General features: G+C 52.0%; 1 protein-coding gene across 3 annotated transcripts in view; it reads right to left on the reverse strand.

Moving 5' to 3' along the window:
- FERMT3 (fermitin family member 3) overlaps positions 1 to 15,802 on the reverse strand; it is a 21,668-nt gene extending 5,866 nt beyond the window's left edge. The window contains exons 1-6 of one of the 3 annotated variants that reach the window (XM_032282983.1): positions 15,606 to 15,797; positions 14,917 to 15,090; positions 11,699 to 11,932; positions 11,381 to 11,500; positions 11,112 to 11,280; positions 10,809 to 10,911 (exon numbers count right to left, since the gene is read on the reverse strand). In XM_032282983.1, the coding sequence (XP_032138874.1) occupies positions 10,809 to 10,911; positions 11,112 to 11,280; positions 11,381 to 11,500; positions 11,699 to 11,932; positions 14,917 to 15,076 (786 nt within the window). In that variant the 5' untranslated portion in view covers positions 15,077 to 15,090; positions 15,606 to 15,797. Of the gene's footprint in view, positions 1 to 10,808; positions 10,912 to 11,111; positions 11,281 to 11,380; positions 11,501 to 11,698; positions 11,933 to 14,916; positions 15,091 to 15,605 lie in introns of all 3 variants that reach the window. The other 2 variants (XM_032282984.1, XM_032282985.1) reach the window with 2 other exon arrangements.
- Positions 15,803 to 18,185: the final 2,383 nt, after the last annotated feature.

Consider the following 18,185-nt stretch of genomic DNA (forward strand, 5'->3'; position numbering starts at 1 on the left):
AAAAAAAAAAAAAACTACATCTCAAAAAACAAAAAAAAAACAACAACAAAAAAAGAAAAGATAAGAATGGAGAGCTGAACAGAGGCATCCAGTTTGCATGGCAGACCACTGGCCGGCTCCAAAGTGGATCCTCTGGATGAGAGGCAAGGGTGAGCTGAAGAGAGGACTGGAGAACATACATGAAAAAAGCAAGTCCCTCCCCAGCTCCCTGCAACCAAGCGACAGCAAGCAGGCACCTGGCAGAAGCCGGGGACCCACTCTCTGGAGACACTGGGCACAACTGGACAGGGTAAAGGTGCTCTATGTTGAAAATGGATAAAGAAAGCTGGCATTCCGAAGAGTGAGACACCACCCTTTCCCACATGTCACCCCAAGACATTGGCAGGGAGCCTTCTGTCTCCAGTTGAAAGATCAGTGGGGTTGCCACTGAGAGGTTGAGCCGACCAGAGAAATATCTGACAGACTGGTAGCCCAGCCCCATCACCTCCAGGGGAACCAAGACACCAAGCCCCACTCACACACACAGCATCTCCAATTGTTTTCTTAGAGCTTCACTTCTAAACATGAATGGACAGGCAGGGACTATCCACATTTTTTTTTTTTAAAGAGATGGGGTCTCACTATGTCGCCCAGGCTGGAGTGCAGTGGCTATTCACAGGTGGGATCCCACTGCTGATCAGCACGGGAGTTTTGACCTGCTCCATTTCCGACCTGGGCTGGTTCACCCCTCCTTAGGTAACCTGGTGGTCCCCTGCTCCCGGGAGATCACCATATTGATGCCGAACTTAGTGTGAATACCCGATCGGCACAGTGCACTACAGCCCAGAACTCCTGGGCTCAAGCGATCCTCCCACCTTAGCCTCCCGAGTAGCTGGGACTACAGGCACGCGCCACTGCGCCCGGCCCCACATTTAAGAAGGGCTGCAAGAGTGAACCACAGAGACCAAGACAACAAGAATAAAACAGCTTGGAGGAAATGAAGGCCAGGCAGGGCGCAGAAGAGAACTTCGAACTCGAATGAAAATCCTTATAGAGGCTGGGTGTGGTGGCTCATGCCCGTGGGAGGCCAAGATGGGCAGTTGCAAAGTCAGGAGTTTGAGACCAGCCTGGCCAACATGGTGAAATCCTGTCTCTACTAAAAATACAAAAATTAGGCCGGGCATGGTAGTTCCTATAATCCTAGCACTTTAGGAGGCTGAAGCAGGTGGATCACCTGAGGTCAGGAACTGGAAAGCTGCCTGGCCAACATGGTGAAAACCTCTCTACTAAAAATACAAAAATTAGCCAGGCATGGTGTTGCATGCCTGTGATCCTAGCTACTCAGGAGGCTGAGGCAGGAGTATTGCTTGAACCTGGGGGGTGGAGGTTGCAGTGAGCCCCGGTCGCGCCATTGCACTCCCACCTGGGCAACAAGAGCAAAACTCCATCTCAAAAAAAAAAAAAAAAAAAAAAAAAAAATTCTTACAGAGATAAAGCACTACACTCATAAAACAAAATCAGATTTTTTTTTTTTCCTGAGACAGTCTTGCTCTGTTGCCCAAGCTGGAGTGCAGTGAGATGATCTCTGCTCACTGCAACCTCCGCCTCCCGGGTTCAAGCAATTCTCCTGCCTCAGCCTCCTGAGTAGCTAGGATTACAGGCATGTGTTACCATGCCTGGCTAAGTTTTGTATTTTTAGTAGAGATGGGGTTTCACCATGTTGACCCGGCTAGTCTCAAACTCCTGACCTTGTGATCCGCCAGGCTTGGGCTCCCAAAGTGCTGGGATTACAGGCGTGAGCCACTGCGCCCGACCCCAGAATGTTCTTTGTCAAAGGAATGTAGCTGGGCTCAGTGGCTCATGCCTGTAATCCCAGCACTTTGGGAGACCAACGCAGGCAGATCACTTCAGGTCTTGTCTCTACTAAAAATACAAAAATTAGCTGTCTGTGGTGGCGGGTTCCTGTCGTTCCAGCTACGTGGGAGGGTGAGACAGGAGAATCTCTTGAACCCAGGAGGCAAAGGTTGCAGTGAGCTGAGATCGTGCCATTGCACTCCAGCCCAGGCCACAAAATGAGACTCTGTCTCAAATAAATAAATAAATAAATACAAATAATAAAAAATAAAATAAAGGACTGTAACTATAAAGTGATAGTAACTAAGAATGTGTGGCAACGGCAGAGAGAAACAAATCAGTGCAGAGGAACTGAAGACTCAGCCAGAGACCCATGCACGTATGTTCACAGGACCCAGGACAAAGGTGATGCCATACTTCCCAGGGACAGGCGCTTCTTCGATAGACAGCACTGAGGCAACTGGGTATTGATGTGTTAAAAAAAAAAAAAAAGAGTATTTGGATTCCTACCTGATACCACACACAAATACCAATTCCAGATGAACTGCTGAACTAAATATGAAAGTTAAAACAATAGGCGGGGTGCAGTGGCTCACACTTGTAATCCCAACATTTTGGGAGGTCAAGGCGGGCAGATCACATGAAGTCGGGAGGTTGAGACCAGCCTGATCAACATGGAGAAACCCCATCTCTACTAAAACTACAAAATTAGCTGGGTGTGGTGGTGCATGCCTGGAATGCTACTCGGGAGGCTGTGGCAGGACAACAGCTCGAACCCAGGAGGTGGAGGGTGAGGTGAGCCGAGATCGTCACTGCACTCCAGCCTGAGCAACAAGAGTGAAACTGTTTCAAAAAACCAAAAACAATAAAGCCTTTAGAGAAAACACAGGGCTACATCTCCTGAAGTAGGAAAGATTCCTTGATGTTTTTTGTTTTTTTAATTAGAGAAGGGGTCTTTCTGTGTTGCCCAGGCTTGTCTTGAACTCCTGGCCTCAAGCCATCCTCCTACCTTGGCCTCCCAAAGTGTTGGGATTACAGGCATGAGCCACTACACTTGCTCGGAAAGATTTCTTTCTTTCTTTTTTTTTTTTTTTCCAAGATGGAGTTTTCACTCTTGTTGCCCAGGCTGGAGGGCAATGGTACAATTTCAGGTCACTGCAACCTCCGCCTCCCAGATTCAAGCAATTCTCATGCCTCAGCCTCCCAAGTAGCTGGGATTACAGGCATCACCACCACACCTGGCTAATTTTTTGTAGTTAGTAGAGATGAGGTTTCAACTCATGTTGGTCAGACTGGTCTCGAACTCCTGACCTCAGGTGATCCGCCCACCTCGGCCTCCCAAAGTGCTGGGATTATAGGCATGAGCCACTGCGCCAGGCCAAGAAGCCAAGAAAGATTTTTCTTTTTTCTTTTGAGATGGAATCTCACTTTTGTTGCCCAGGCTGAAGAGCAATGGTGCGATCTCAGCTTACTGCAACCTCTGCTTCCCAGGTTCAAGCGATTCTCCTGCCTCAGCCTTCCAAATAGCTGAGATTACAGGCACCTGCCACCACATCCAGCTAGATTTTGTGTTTTTAGTAGAGACAGGGTTTCACCATCTTGGCCAGGCTGGTCTTGAACTCCTGACCTTGTGATCCACCCGCTTTGGCCTCCCAAAGTGCTGGGATTACAGGTGTGAGCCACCGTGCCTGGCCGAAAGATTTCTTAAATAGGACACAAAATGTGTTAATCATACACATAAAAAAAAATCCCAAGTACTCGGGAAGCCAAAGCAGGAGGATCACCTGAGACCATGAGTTTGAGACCAATCTGGGCAATGTAGCAAGACTCCATCTCTAAAAAATTTTTAGGGGCCGGGCACGGTGGCTCAAGCCTGTAATCCCAGCACTGTGGGAGGCCGAGGCGGGTGGATCACGAGGTCAAGAGATCGAGACCATCCTGGTCAACATGGTGAAACCCCGTCTCTACTAAAAATACAAAAAAATTAGCTGGGCATGGTGGCGCGTGCCTGTAATCCCAGCGACTCAGGAGGTTGGGGCAGGAGAATTGCCTGAACCTGGGAGGCAGAAGTTGCGGTGAGCTGAGATCGCGCCATTGCACTCCAGCCTGGGTAACAAGAGCGAAACTCCGTCTCAAAAAAAAAAAAAAAAAAAAAAAAAAATTTTTTTAAATTAGGCCAGGCACAGTGGCTCACGCCTGTAATCCCAGCACTTTGGGAGGCCAGGGCAGGCGGATCATGAGGCTGGGAGTTCAAGACCAGCCTGACGAACATGGTGAAACCCTGTCTTAACTAAAAATACAAAACATCTGGCGGGCATGGTGGTGTGCACCATGTAATCCCAGCTACTCAGGAGGCTGAGGCAGGAAATCACTTGAACCCGGGAAACAGAGGTTGCAGTGAGCCAATATCACACCATTGCACTCCAGCCTGGGTGACAGAGTGAGACTCCGTCTTAAAAAAAAAAATTTTTTTGTTTTAATTAGCCAAGCTTGGTGGCACATGCCTGTATCCCAGCTACTCAGGAAGCTAAGGCAGGAAGATTGCTTGAGCCCAGGAGTACAAGGTCACAGTGAGCTATGACCGCACCACTGCACTCTAGTCTGGGAGACAGAGGGAGACCCCATCTCTAAAAATAAAAACAGAGCCGGGCGCGGTGGCTCAAGCCTGTAATCCCAGCACTTTGGGAGGTCGAGGCGGGTGGATCACGAGGTCAAGAGATCGAGACCATCCTGGTCAACATGGTGAAACCCTGTCTCTACTAAAAATACAAAAAATTAGCTGGGCATGGTGGTGTGTGTCTGTAATCCCAGCTACTCGGGAGGCTGAGGCAGGAGAATTGCCTGAACCCAGGAGGTGGAGGTTGCGGTGAGCCGAGATCGCGCCATTGCACTCCAACCTGGGTAACATGAGTGAAACTCCGTCTCAAAAAAAAAAATAAATAAATAAAATAAATAAATAAAAATAAAAATAAAAACAGAAAGATAAAAATATAAATTTGGTTCTATTAAAATTAAGAGCTGCTTTTTATCAAAAGAAACCAGAGAATGAAAAGGCAAAGCACAGAGGGGGAAATATATTCACAATGTATTTATCTGACAAAGTGCTCATATTCAGAACATATAAAGAACTCCTACACGTCAATAAGAACAAGACAGATGACTCGATATGACAATTGTCAAAGTATTTGAACAGAAACCTCACAAAGCAGGATACCCAGGTGGCTAATAGCCATATGAAAAGGGACTCAATTTTAATAGTCATCAGGGAAATGTAAATTAAAGCCACATGAAGAGCAGTGGTGGTCGGGGTTGAGCGTGGGAGGAGAAGCGACTGCAAATGGGCATCGTATAATCAGTGGTTGTCTGGGGCAGTGGAAATGTTCTAAAACTGGATGGTGGTGATGGTTGCACAAGCATACATGTTTATTAAAAATAAGCTGAATGCTTACGATGGGTGATTTTTATGGTATATAAGATCTACCTCAATGAAACTGTTTAAACAAAATTATGAGATACCATTACACACCTATCTGAATGGCCACAATGGAAAAACAGAAAATACCAAGCGCTGGTGAGCTGTGGAACTGAAACGCTCATGCATTGCTGGTGGGAGTGTAAACTGGTGCAATCACTGAGTTGTTTTTGTTTTTTTGAGACGGAGTCTTGCTCTGTCACCCAGGCTGGAGTACAGTGGCATGATCTTGGCTCACTGCAACCTCTGCCTCCTGGGTTCAAGTGATTCATTCTCCTGTGTTAGCCTCCTGAATAGCTGGGACTACAGGTGTCCACTACCACGCCTGGGTAATTTTTTGTATTTTTAGTAGAGACGGGGTTTCACCATATTGGCAAGGCTGGTCTCGAACTCCTGACCTCGTGATCCACCCACCTCAGCCTCCCAAAGTGCTGGGATTACAGGCGTGAGCTACCACACCAGGCTTTGGTTTTCTTTTTCTTTTCTTTTCTTTTTTTTTGAGACAGAATCTCATTCTGTCACCAGGTTGGAGTACAGTGGCTCTATCTTGGGATCTCACCTCACTGCAGCCTCCAGGCCCCAGGTTCAAGCGATTCTCACACCTCAGCCCCAAGTAGACAGGATTACAGGCATGCACCACCACACCAAGCTAATGTTTTCTATTTTTAGTAGAGACGGGGTTTCACTGTGTTGGCTATGCTGGTCTCAAACTCCTGGACTCAAGTGATCTGCTCACCTCAGCCTCTCAAAGTGCTGGGATTACAGGCATGAGCCTCCACACCTGGCCTGGTGCAATCACTTTGAAAAGCTGTGTAATCGTATCTACCACAGTTAAACTCATGCATGCCCTATGCCACAGGGTATAAACATGTTCACCAAAATACATAGACTGGAATGTTCATAGCATCTCTATTCATAACAGCCCCAATCTGGAAACTGTGCAAAGTCCATCAACAGTAGAATGGAGCTGGGTGCGGTGGCTCATGCTCGTAATCCCAAAACTTTGGGAGGCCAAGGTGGACAGATCAGTTGAGTTCAGGAGTTCAAGACCAGCCTGGCCAACCTGGTGAAAAACTGTATCTACTAAAAATACAAAAAAATTAGCCAGACATTGTGGCATGTGCCTGTAATCCCAGCTACTCAGGAGGCTGAAGCAGGAGAATTGCTTCACCCAGGAGGTGGAGGTTGCAGTGAGATGAGATCACGCCACTGTACTCCAGTCAGGGTGGCAGAGCAAGACTCCATCTCAAAAACAAAACAAAATAAACAAAGAAATTTAAAAATAAAACAAAAAAAACAGTAGAATGGATAAATTAATTGTGGTATATTGACATAATAAAGTATTATACAACAATGAAAAAGAATTTAAGATGACTGTATGCAACATGGATGAATCATACAAATGTAAAGCTCAAAGAAGCCAGGTGCAAAGAGTATAGACTGTGTGACTCCATTATGTAAATTTCACAGACAGAACTAATCTAAGGTGTTGGAAGCAAAGTTAGTGGTTACTTCCTGTGGGAACTATCGCCTGGAAGGAGTGTAAGGGGGCTTCTGGGGCCCAGTAAAGTTCTGTTGCTTGATATTTTAATTATATTTGTGCATTTTTCTAAAGATATGTTACACTTGAAAAGAAAGCCCTATGGCCAGGCATGGTAGCTCAAGCCTGTAATCCCAGCACTTTGGGAGGCTGAGTGGGGTGGATCACCTAAGGTCAGGAGTTTGAGATCAGCCTGGCCAACATGGTGAAACCCCATCTCTACTCATAATACAAAAAATATATATATGTTAGCTGGGCGTGGTGGTGGCGGGCACCTGTAATTCCAGCTTTGTGGGAGGCTGAGCCAGGAGAATCGCTTGAACTCAGGAGGTGGAGGTTGCAGTGAGCCGAGATCATGCCATTGCACTCCAGCCTGAGCAACAAGAGTAAAATGCTGTCTCAAAAATAACAGCAACAAAAAAATGCCCTATAAAGGAACACTCCAAAAACAGTAACTCTTGGAACTTAAATATATAGTTACAGAAAATAAAAATTCAATAGATATTTTAGAGGATAAGTTGAAGAATTCTCCAGAGAGTAGAACACAGAAAGAAAAAGAACTGAGCCAGGCGCAGTGGCTCATGCCTGTAATCCTAGCACTTTGGGAGGCTGAGGTGGGTGGATTGCCTGAGCTCAAGAGTTTGAGACCAGCCTGGGCAACACAGTGAAACCTGTCTTTACTAAAAATACAAAAATTAGCTGGGTGTGGTGGTAGGCACCTGTAATCCCACCTACTCAGGAGGCTGAGGCACAGAATTTCTTGAACCCAAGAGATGGAGGTTGCAGTGAGCCAAGATCGCACCACTGCACTCCAGCCTGGGTGGACAGAGCAAGACTCTGTCTTGAAAAAATTTTTTTTGTAGATGCAGGTTTTTGCCATGTTGTCCAGGCTGGTCTCAAACTCCTGGGCTCAGTTGAACCCCTCACCTTACCCTCCCAAAGTGCTAGGATTACAGTCTTGAGCCACCACGCCAGGCCAGAAACTATTAAAGAGAGTGTATAGGGCATTTTTCCAGATTTAAATGACCCAAGTGTGGTTTCAGATTTGAAAAAGCCCAGCAAGAATACAGGTCAACGAATAAAGAAAGATCCATATCCATGACATATGTTCAGAGATTTTTGGAACACCAGGGGATAAAAAAAAAAAAGATTCTAAAAGCTTCCAGTATCTTCACTCCCCCTCCAAGAAAAAACAAAAGGGTCAGATATGAAGGATTAAAAATACAGGTGGCACCAGACAACAACAACACTGGAAACTAGAAGACAGTGGAAAGATAGCTTCAGACTTTTGCAGGAAAACGTCAACTTAGAATTCTATACCCAGCCAAACTATCATGTGTGAACAGTGACCTTTTCAGAGACACAGGATTTCAGAATATTTATGTCTCATGCACCCTTTGAGAGGAAGCTATTGATGTATGAGTCCCATCAAAGAAGGAAGTTAAAGGGGAACACAGTGGGCCAGGAAATGAGGTCCAGTGTAGGAATTCCCAGGAAAACAGTGAAGGAAAGTCCAAGAACAACATTCAAGAAGTGGCTCTGGAGTACAAGAAATCCATGACTCTGAGAAAGAAATAACACAGATTAATATCCTAATGTGATTGACCATTTGAAAGGAATTGTTACGGTTGGGTATAGTGTTGAAGGATCATTTGAACTTGGTGAAGGAGCATCCTGCCTGATCACTGTGGAGCCCCTCCAGTGGTAAGCCACAGTCAGAGTGTCCAGATAGCCTGAGTCTTTCTTGTAATTGTGGGCAAACAATGAATAGAAAAATAAGTAAAAAATATATATGAATTATGCCTGGGCGTGGTGGCTCATGCCTGTAATCCCAGCATTTTGGGAGGCTGAGGAGGGTGGATCACCTGAGGTCAGGGGTTCAAGACCAGCCTGACCAACCTTGTGAAACCTCGTCTCTACTACATTCAAAAAAATAGCAGGGCACATGTCTGTAATCCCAGCTACTTGGGAGGCTGAGGCAGGAGAATCACTTGAACCTGAGAGGCAGAGGTTCCAGTGAGCCGAGATTGAGCCATTGTACTCCAGCCTGGGCAACAAGAGTGAAACTTCATCCAAAAAAAAAAAAAAAAAAGGCAATTATGCAATTATGAACTTCAAAAACGTTTGAGCAAAAAAGGAAAAATAATCATAGTTACTCTGTGGCTTAACTAGGAACGCTATTTATATGTGTTACTATTTACAGCCATATCATATCAGTTCTAACCAGAGACTATAGACACTACTCACTTAGAAAGATGCAAGGCAATGTGTGTATTGTGTGGGCAGGAAGAAAATGTAAGACAGTGAAATCTTCAACTTTCTTACAAAGTCAATAGATATGTGTGAAACAGCAAAACCAAGAAGTGGAAATATGTCATAGAGAAGGAAACACTAGAATACAAAGACACAGCTAAAAATCTATATTTGAGAGATCAGAATGGGAAGATTACTTGAGCCCAAGAGCTGGAGACTAGCCTGGGCAACATAGTCAAACCCCATTTCTACGAAAAGTACGATAATTAAGGGGACCAGTGGTGTGGGAGGGAGAGCATCAGGAAGAATAGCTAATGGATGCTGTACTTAATACCTAGGTGATGGGTTGATATGTGCAGCAAACCACCATAGCACACAGTTCCCTGTGTATCGAACGTGCACATCCTGCACATGTACCCCTGAACTTCAAATAAACGTTGGAGATTAAAAAAAAATTAGCCAGCTATAGTGCACGCCTACAGTCCCAGCTACGCAGGGAGCCGAAGCTGGAGGGTCGCTTGAGCCTGAGAAGTCCAGGCTGCAGTGAGCTGGGATCACGCTATTGCACTCTAGTCTGGGCGATAGGGCAAGACTCTGTCTCAAAAATAAAAGTAAATAAATATATAAATAAATAAAGCTTAGGGGAGAGCCATCTGAGCTGGAGATCATCAGCTGGGAGACAGAGTGTGGACGGTGTTGAAATCCATGAAACTGGAGGTGACTGAGACAAGGAGGGAGAGAGCAGAGGCGGGGGCGGAGCCTGGGGCGCGCCGACACCAAGAGGCCACGGAGTCCAGCAGAGCGGCCTGGGAGAGGCCACCCCCCACGAAAGTGGACCCAAGGCTTCGGGAGGAAGATATTCCAGAGGAGTGGTCAGGGTGGTGACTATGTCACAAGTGGTCAAGTAAGAAGCGGGTGGGACAGGGCCAGGGGACAGACAGCCTGGAGGCGTGGCCACCTCAGCAGGTGCGCTTCTCAAGTATGGATGGTGACAAAAGATACAGAATAGCTGTGGCCGAGGAGTGCGAGGGAGTGGAGCAGCACCCAGAGAAAGCTGGGAAGCAGGAAGTGGGATTCTGCGGGGCAAGCATTCAGACAACCACGATGTATTGCAGAGACGCAGGGCAGAGAAGTGGGGCCGGCAGGTAGAGACAGCAGCCTCTGAGCTCCTGGGCAGTTTCTCAGATGCACGTGAAACACATTGCATGGAGCACTCTGCATGGAGCATGTTGGCTGCCAATGGAGGAAGGGAAGAAGAGGCGACAGGGCACACCAGGGCTGCTCTGCAAAGCTTCCTTCCTCACGCACCCTAGGTCCTACAGTGCCAAATGCTGCCCTCTCCAGGAAGTCTTCCCAGAGTTCCCAGGCCTGGCCTTTCCCACATGAGCCCCAGACTTCCCAGGGGCATCCCCCACTGTCTGCGAGAATCTGTGGGTCTCAGCTTCCTCCCCACAGCTCCCTGAGAAACAGGCACTGAGACTGACTGGTCTTCACCTGCTTCAGCATCTGCCCAGCGTCCAGCGCCCGGGCTGATGCTGAGGTGAGTAGTCTCAGTGCGTGTTTGTGGGGTCAGTACACAAACGTGTAGATGGACAAATGGGCAGACGGACAAGCCACTACAAGTCACTAACATCCCAGACTCCAGACCCCAGGCCCTAGGTCTCCGTGTCTCATGGACCCGAGGCCTGCCTTCTCCCTGCCCTGGCCCACCTTGGGATCCAAGTCGAAGAAGCTGTAGTACTTGAAGCGCAGCCAGAGCACGTCCCCCGCCTTGACACCCTGCTGCATGAGACACCGAGACGAATCCAGCCACCTGGGCCACGGCAGAGTCAGCAGTCAGGGCTGCGCCAGGTACGGCCCTGGGCTGGGGAGGGGGGCTGGGCTGGGGGAACAGGCACACACAGAGGAAAGGCCAGGAAACGATGCATAGATTTGGAGTGAGCACGGACACAGGGCAGGGGTGGATCCTGGGTGGGGGGCCCCTGACACAGGGGGTGTGGCTCCTCGGCGCACCTGCTGTGGAGCTGGGTCTTGTCAGACAGGGAGCTGGGCCGTGGCAGGCGCTGGAGCAGGAGGGGGTCAGGTGGCGGCTGGGGCCGGCTCAGCATGTGGTAGCAGGCCTCAGTCTGGGCACTGTCTGAGAAGTGAGCTGGCATTCCCCTGAACAGTGCAGGTGCCACGCCTGGAGTGCAGGTTGGGGGTCAACCAGGCCTGTACCTCAGGGCTGGGACTCATGGGCTGGCCCCGCCTCTGCCCCCAGGATCACCCCCACCTACACTCACCCCCAGCAAGGACGACCTTGCTCAAATCATAGACCTCTTCCTCCGGCTCCTTGTCTTTCTTCTTCTTCTCCTTCTTCTCGGGAGCTCGAAGCAGGGACAGCTCCTCGGGGTGCCGGATGCCTGAGGGGAACTAGGGCCTCAGTAGGGACAAGGTCCTGCTGTGGCCTCCCCGCCTCACCTTGGGATGGGTCACAGCCCTGCAGGCAGGGTGATAACCCAGACAGCAAGGACAATGCGACAAGAGCTGGGCCTGGAAACGGGGGGATCTGCCTCTCTGCATCACCCTTGTGGGCCGGGGGGACCAGCCAGGCAACTCACTGAGGAGGCGGCAGATGGCAGCCACGGCCTGGAAGAGGGGCTGGGAGAAGCTGGCGCGGAGGCGCAGTGCGCGGCGGTTGGGCAGCCGAAGGATGACAGGCCGGTGCTGGGGCCCGAAGAAGAGGCGGGCATCCGCCAGGATCCCATACTTGTCCAGCGTCCAGTGGGTCTGCAGTAGCCACTGTCTCTTCTGTTCCCACCAAATGGCATGGTCTGACCAGTCCTGCTTGCGATCTGCACGACACGGGGGTGCATCTGGGTCCAGCCTTCCTCCCTGCTGCCCCAACACCCAGCACAACCCCAGGATGCAGAGGCCTGGTGTGACCATGGCCCTGGCCCACCTAAGCCAAGAGTGGGACAGCCTGCGCGGGCCCGGGGTCTACCCCATGGTAATGGCAGCAGCGCTCTCTGAAGGCTGCCCTGATTGGCCTTCTAGGCTTGGCTTCTCTTCCCAGGGAGCTCTCCAACCCAGAATCTGGGAACCCCAATCTTAGCACCCCATCTCTTGCAGTCCAGCCCACTGGGCTCCCTCCACATGGCGCCTCCTCTGTCCCCCCATAATACACGGTTTAATGGCCTCTGTCTTGTACTCTGGGGAGCTCCCAGAGGCAGAGACTACATCTATCTGGCTGCTGTGTGTCCTCAGGGCCTGGATCTGTGCCTGGCCTAGAGCAGTGGGCACTCAATATTTATAGGTACTATTGTGTGACCTTGGACAAGCCACTAACCTCTCTGGGCCTCAGTTTCCCTGCTTGTCAGATATAATAATCATCTTCAAACTGGGACATGGAACAGTACCTTCCACATGGTGGGTGCAGAGTTTGTGGCAAACTCGTGCACACACATGACTATCCACAAGTGAGCATTGAGTTAGAGATGTGCGCATGTCCCTTGTCAGCCAGCTAGGAACTGGGCACATAGTAATGGAAGGCACAGGTCTTCCCACCTCCTCCCTCTGGGAGCAGGACCCAGAGGGAGGGCACACTCAAAAAAGGCTGCCCAGAAGCTGCCCTGGGCACATAGTCCTCGAGAGTTTGCAAAGCCCTGCTTCCTGAATTCCTCCCGGGTCCTCCAGTAAGTTTCTGACTCCTGCTGCATGCCACCCGCCTCAACGTCCCCAACTCCATCCCCCTTCCCCCCCACACACTCCAGGCATCGCCACTGCTGCCAAACCAAGAGAAGCGCCCATCCTTCCACGCCTCCCCTCCCAGGACTGGCTCTCCCTCCTGGGCGCCCCGGCTGGGCCCTGGCTGTGTGCCGCTGCTTCCCCTTCACCTAGCTCCTTGCTCTTCTGTCCTCTCTGGCCCCTCTCCTGACCTGCCCCTTATCTTGTCCTTTCCCCAGGTTCGGGCTGGACCCTCTGCTCCTGTCTCAGCCATGCCGCCTGACTGAGTCTCCCGATTCTGTGGCTTCAGTTGCCATTTTCTGCCGCCAGCCCCATATGTGGCCCCTGGTCCAGACCCTGCCCGGGGACCCCAGCCAGAAACCCATGTGCCATCGGCTGAGGGGCCTGTCCACTAGCTTCCTCCCTTCAGAAACGTCTGTTCCCCTGGCCAAGTGCCTGACACTGGGACTGTAAGCGCCATGACTCCTGGTGCCAGCTTTTGGTGCTCAGCTCAGACTCTGCAAAGAGGTGCCCTCCTCACCAGCTCCCCATGCCAGGGAACTCAGGGCTGGGGGACGAGGACTCTCGCCAGAGGCCTGGGCATCTCCCTTTCCTAGCTGCCACATGTGACCAGTGTCAATCCTACCTCCAAAATCCACCCTCCTCTCCGCCCTCCCTGCCCAGCCTTTAGGAGGCCCTGGGGTCTCTGACCAGGACCACAGCCTCCTCAGGGCTCCACAGCCTCCAGCCCTCTGCCCCGCTGCTGACCTTAGCAGGACGGTCTCCTGCTGAGAACCGTTCAGTGGCCACCTTCCCCTCCAGAAGAGTCTAGACCCCTCCTGGAGGCCTTCAGGGCTGTGCAGAGCTGGCCAGGCACCATCCAGCCTCATTTCTGGTCATGGTCCAGGCGTCCTCACCAGCTGAGAGCCCTAATTCACAGCACTCCAAGTCCCAGCACCCCACCTCGGCCTCCCTGATGAGGCCACCACATGACTTCTCCTGGGGGTATCCCCATCCTGGGCTTGGGGCAGCCCCCTCTTAGGGCTCCAGGCCCCCATGACAGCCCCTCTGTGCGGCAGCCAGCACGCAGCCTCCAAGGGTCAGCCTCACCCGCTGGTGCCCGGGGAAGCCAGGGACTGGCCCGGGGCAGCCAGGCTGAGCATCAGTAGACAGAGCTGATGCACTTAGGAGTGACAGTATCCCCACCACAGGGGACACGGAGCTAAAGGAACTCACCCTAGGTGCCAGCAGCAGGTAGAGCAGCGGGGTCTGACTCCAGGTTAGGTCTCCTCATTACCCTTGTGCCATGCCCCGGGGCCGCCCAGGTCTTCACCACCCTCTCTGTTCCCCACTTCTGCTCTCACAGCCGCTCCAGGCCTCAGCCTTGTGGCCGGGCCGTCCTGGGCCCTGTCCTCTCCATAGTCAGACTGACCTCCTGAGCGGCACGTGGTGGCCTGGTGGGGTCTGAGGAAGCCTCCCCCGCATCACACCCCGCAGCCGGCAGCCCAGGCCCAGGTTCTTGCCCCGCACTATGGTGGGCCTGGCTTCTGCTCTATCAGGGTCTTCCTGCTGCCCTCCCAGGAAGGGGCAGCCCCAACCCCCAGCAGGGAAGGAAGATGAGGAGCCCCCGAGTCACTGGCCCTGTGGGCCCTCCACTGATACCACAGGCTGCTCTGCCGTAACTTCCTGTGGGGGCAGGGCCTCCGCACCCAGGCTGGGCCCCTCACCAGCCTGCTGAGAGCTTCCGCCAGGGGGAGGGAGTGTGGGAGCAGGCCCCTAGGCCACCTAGACCCCCTCAGAGCTGAGCAATGTGGCTTCAGCCTCATCCCAGGCAAGACTACTCCTTCTGCCCCTAGAGGTGGCAGAATGGGGGATCATGGCTGAGTCTGATCCTTAGCAGACCAGCTGGAGCAGAAGGGAGGGAGGGAGTAGGGTGGGAGGGAGAGGAAGTTGGGGAAATGTCTTTTTTGGAACCAAATGATTAAGCTAATGCCTGAGTCACCATGACACCATTATCAAGAGCCACACAGCAGGGATGGCCCGGAAGTGCCCGGAGACGCCCATGGCGGCCACCCATGGTGCCGGGGGCCGAAGGAGGGCAGTGGACACTCACTGATCTTCTCCACAATCTTCAGGAGCACCCCACCGATGTGTGACTCCCCGGTGACCCGCAGGGTGACTGACTCGGCCTCCGGGTCCTCCTCTCCCACAAACACCTGCAGCTCCCAGGAAGAGTCGATGTAGTCCCCGGAGGCGGTCTTCATCCCCGCCATGGCTTCGGCTGCTTCTACAGAGAGCGGGAAAGGAGACAAGGTGGGCAGAGGAGCTCCATGGTGCCCTGGACACACCCAGGAAGGAGGGGGGAGCGAGCCCCAGGCCAGCACGCAGTGGTATCCTCACACCCTCTCATCAGCGCTGGTGCTTGAGCTGAAAGGGCCCTCAGAGACCATGGAGTCCAAACCACTCCCATCCTATAGGTGGCAAGACTGAGGCTGGGTAAGAAGGGACTCAGGACCACCCTGCTCGATGCCAGAGTTGGGCACGGCCCAGGAGTGGCTTCCCCAGCCCACAGCTCACCCCAGACCCACAAGGGCAGCTGCCCACTCTGGCCATGACTTTGTACCCAGGCCAGGAAGTAGTTTCAATCCTGGCCCACAGCTCAGATGCCAACATGACAAACCAGCCAAAGCCTCCTGGGGAGGTGGAAAGTTCAGGCTGCCTCGTGGTGACAGGCAGGCTGGGCAGAGGCTGCCGGAGGTCGAGGAAGAGAAGGGCCTGGGGTCCCATGAGGCCCGAGCTTACCTTTCCTGGCAAGGGCTGCAGGCGGGTCTCCAGTACTCCCCTGCGGGCCGTGGGCTCCCTGCCCTCCTTTCTCTTTGGAGCTTCCTTCAGGGCAGCCCTTGCCTCTCTGCTTTATCAGCAGGGCGGGCTCAGCCCCTCCCCAGGGCGGGCTGGCGCTGGGTGCAGGAAGCACGCTGCCAGCCCGCAGAGGGCTCCAGGGGCCCCCACCTTTGTCCCCAGAGAGCACAGAGGAGCGGAGCTTAACGACTCAAAACGATGAAAACGTCCCCTGCCTCATTGGAGGGAAGCTCAGTGAAACTCAACAAGCTCCCCCTCGCCCCCCGTTTGCATTCAGGGCTAGGTCCGCCTTTGTGGTAAGCGTCTCCCATCCCCAGCCTGTCATGAGGTGGGGACCTCAGGCTTTAAAACATCACTGGGCTGCCAGAGGGAGAGCCCAGGAGCTGGCAGAGTGGATCCAGGTTATTTGGGACTCACAAGTCTAATCAGCTCCAGCCTGGCTGTCCCTGTCAACCAAGGATCCCTCAAGGCTCCCCCTGCAAAGGGAAACAAGTCCATTTTGCAGTTTTTCCTAGCTCCACGTTGGGCTACTTCCAAACTCATGAACTCAGACCTGCCAGGTGACCGAGTGAATGGAACTTAACCCTGACCACCTGCAACCTCCCGGGCCCTCAGGGACCCCAGCTCCAAATGCGACACCTCCATTGTGCTCCTCCTGGATGTGCCTCCCCCAGTACCCAGAGGCGCACTCCCATCACATCAGTGCTTAGATGTCACCTCAGGGGTCTCTGGTGGTCTATCACCCTCCTGCCCATCACCTGCCCTAGGACGTGGGCTCCAGTAGACCAAGGCTATGTCTGCCACCAGCTCTGCACAGGATGACGGCCTTTCCAGGGAACACACCGGGGGTTGGAGCACAGAGGGTGGGCAGGTCTGGGGGTGGCAGAGTCCTGTTGAGTGGGGACTGCCTGACTGGGGCCACCCAGATGGGGAAGGGGGCCTGCTGGGGATTCCCAGGGGAAAAGTCAGCTGACTGAACCAGTAGCAGGAAGTCCAGCCAGCTGCTAGCCTCAGCGCCTTCCTAGCCCAGAAAGCAGCACTCTTGGAGCAAATGAGGAAGTTTCACTCCTGCCCAAGAAGCCTGCCCAGTCCAGGAAGAGAGCTTTAGAAAACGCAGTTTGTTGCAACCGTGGAAAAGTCTAATTAAAGCTTAGCACCCTAAGTTCTCAGGTGAGAGCTGTGCATTCTTTTTTTTGAGACAGAGTTTCGCTCTGTTGTCCAGGCTGGAGTGCAATGGTGTGATTTCGGCTCACCACAACCTCTGCCTCCCAGCTTCAAGTGATTCTCCTGCCTCAGCCTCCCAAGTAGCTGGGATTACAAGCATGTGCCACCATGCCCGGCTAATTTTATATTTTTAGTAGGGACAGGGTTTCTCCATGTTGGTCAGACTGGTCTTGAACTCCTGACCTCAGGTGACCTACCAAGCTGTGCATTTTTTTTTTTTTTTTTTTTTTTTTAGACAAGAGTTTCACTCTTGTTACCCAGGCTGGAGTGCAATGGCGCGATCTCGGCTCACTGCAACCTCCGCCTCCTGGGTTCAGGCAATTCTCCTGCCTCAGCCTCCTGAGTAGCTGGGATTACAGGCACGCACCACCATGCCCAGCTAATTTTCTGTAGTTTTAGTAGAGACGGGGTTTCACCATGTTGACCAGGATGGTCTCGATATCTTGACCTTGTGATCCACCCGCCTTGGCCTCCCAAAGTGCTGGGATTACAGGTGTGAGCCACCGCGCCCGGCCTGTGTGTTCTTTAAAACTATCACCCAGCAAGGCACGGTGGCTCATGCCCGTAATCCCAGCATGAGGATTTGAGAGGTTGAGGCAGGTGGATCACTTGAGGTCAGGAGTTTGAGACTAGCCTGGTCAATATGGCGAAACACTGTCTTACTAGAATAATTAGCTGGGTGTGGTACCAGGCACCTGTAATCCCAGCTACTGGGGAGGCTGAGGCAGGAGAATCGCTTGAAACCAGGAAGTGGAGGTTGCAGTGAGCTCAGATAGTGCCGGCTCCCTGCATTCCCACCTGAAACTCAATCTCAAATAACAAAACCAAAACCAAAACCAAAAAATAAATCCATGACACAACTCCTACATCTAACAGCAGCTGACAGCAGAGCTGCCTCTCCCCAGAAGTCTCAGCATCTCACATTAGAACCCTGATTCTGGCCAGGCAAGGTGGCTTACGCCTGTAATCCCAGAACTTTAGGAGGCTGAGGCGGTGGATCATGAGGTCTGCAGATCGAGACCATCCTGGCTAATACAGTGAAACCCCGTCTCCACTAAAAATAAAAAAAATTAGCCGGGCTTGGTAGCATGCACCTATAGTCCCAGCTACTCAGGAGGCTGAGGCCGGAGAATCACCTGAACACGGGAGGCGGAGGTTGCAGTGAGCAGATATCTTGCCACTGCACTCCAGCCAGGGCAACAGTAAGATTATGTCTCCCAAAAAAAAAAAGAACCCTGATTCCTGGGTTGGGCCCACTGAGCTCTGGATCTAGCCAGTTTCTCTGAGATTGTAACGTGA

The sequence above is a fragment of the Sapajus apella genome, unplaced genomic scaffold, assembly GCF_009761245.1.
Source record: "Sapajus apella isolate SASKATOON/1434 unplaced genomic scaffold, GSC_monkey_1.0 scaffold14, whole genome shotgun sequence".
Taxonomy (NCBI): domain Eukaryota; kingdom Metazoa; phylum Chordata; class Mammalia; order Primates; family Cebidae; genus Sapajus; species Sapajus apella.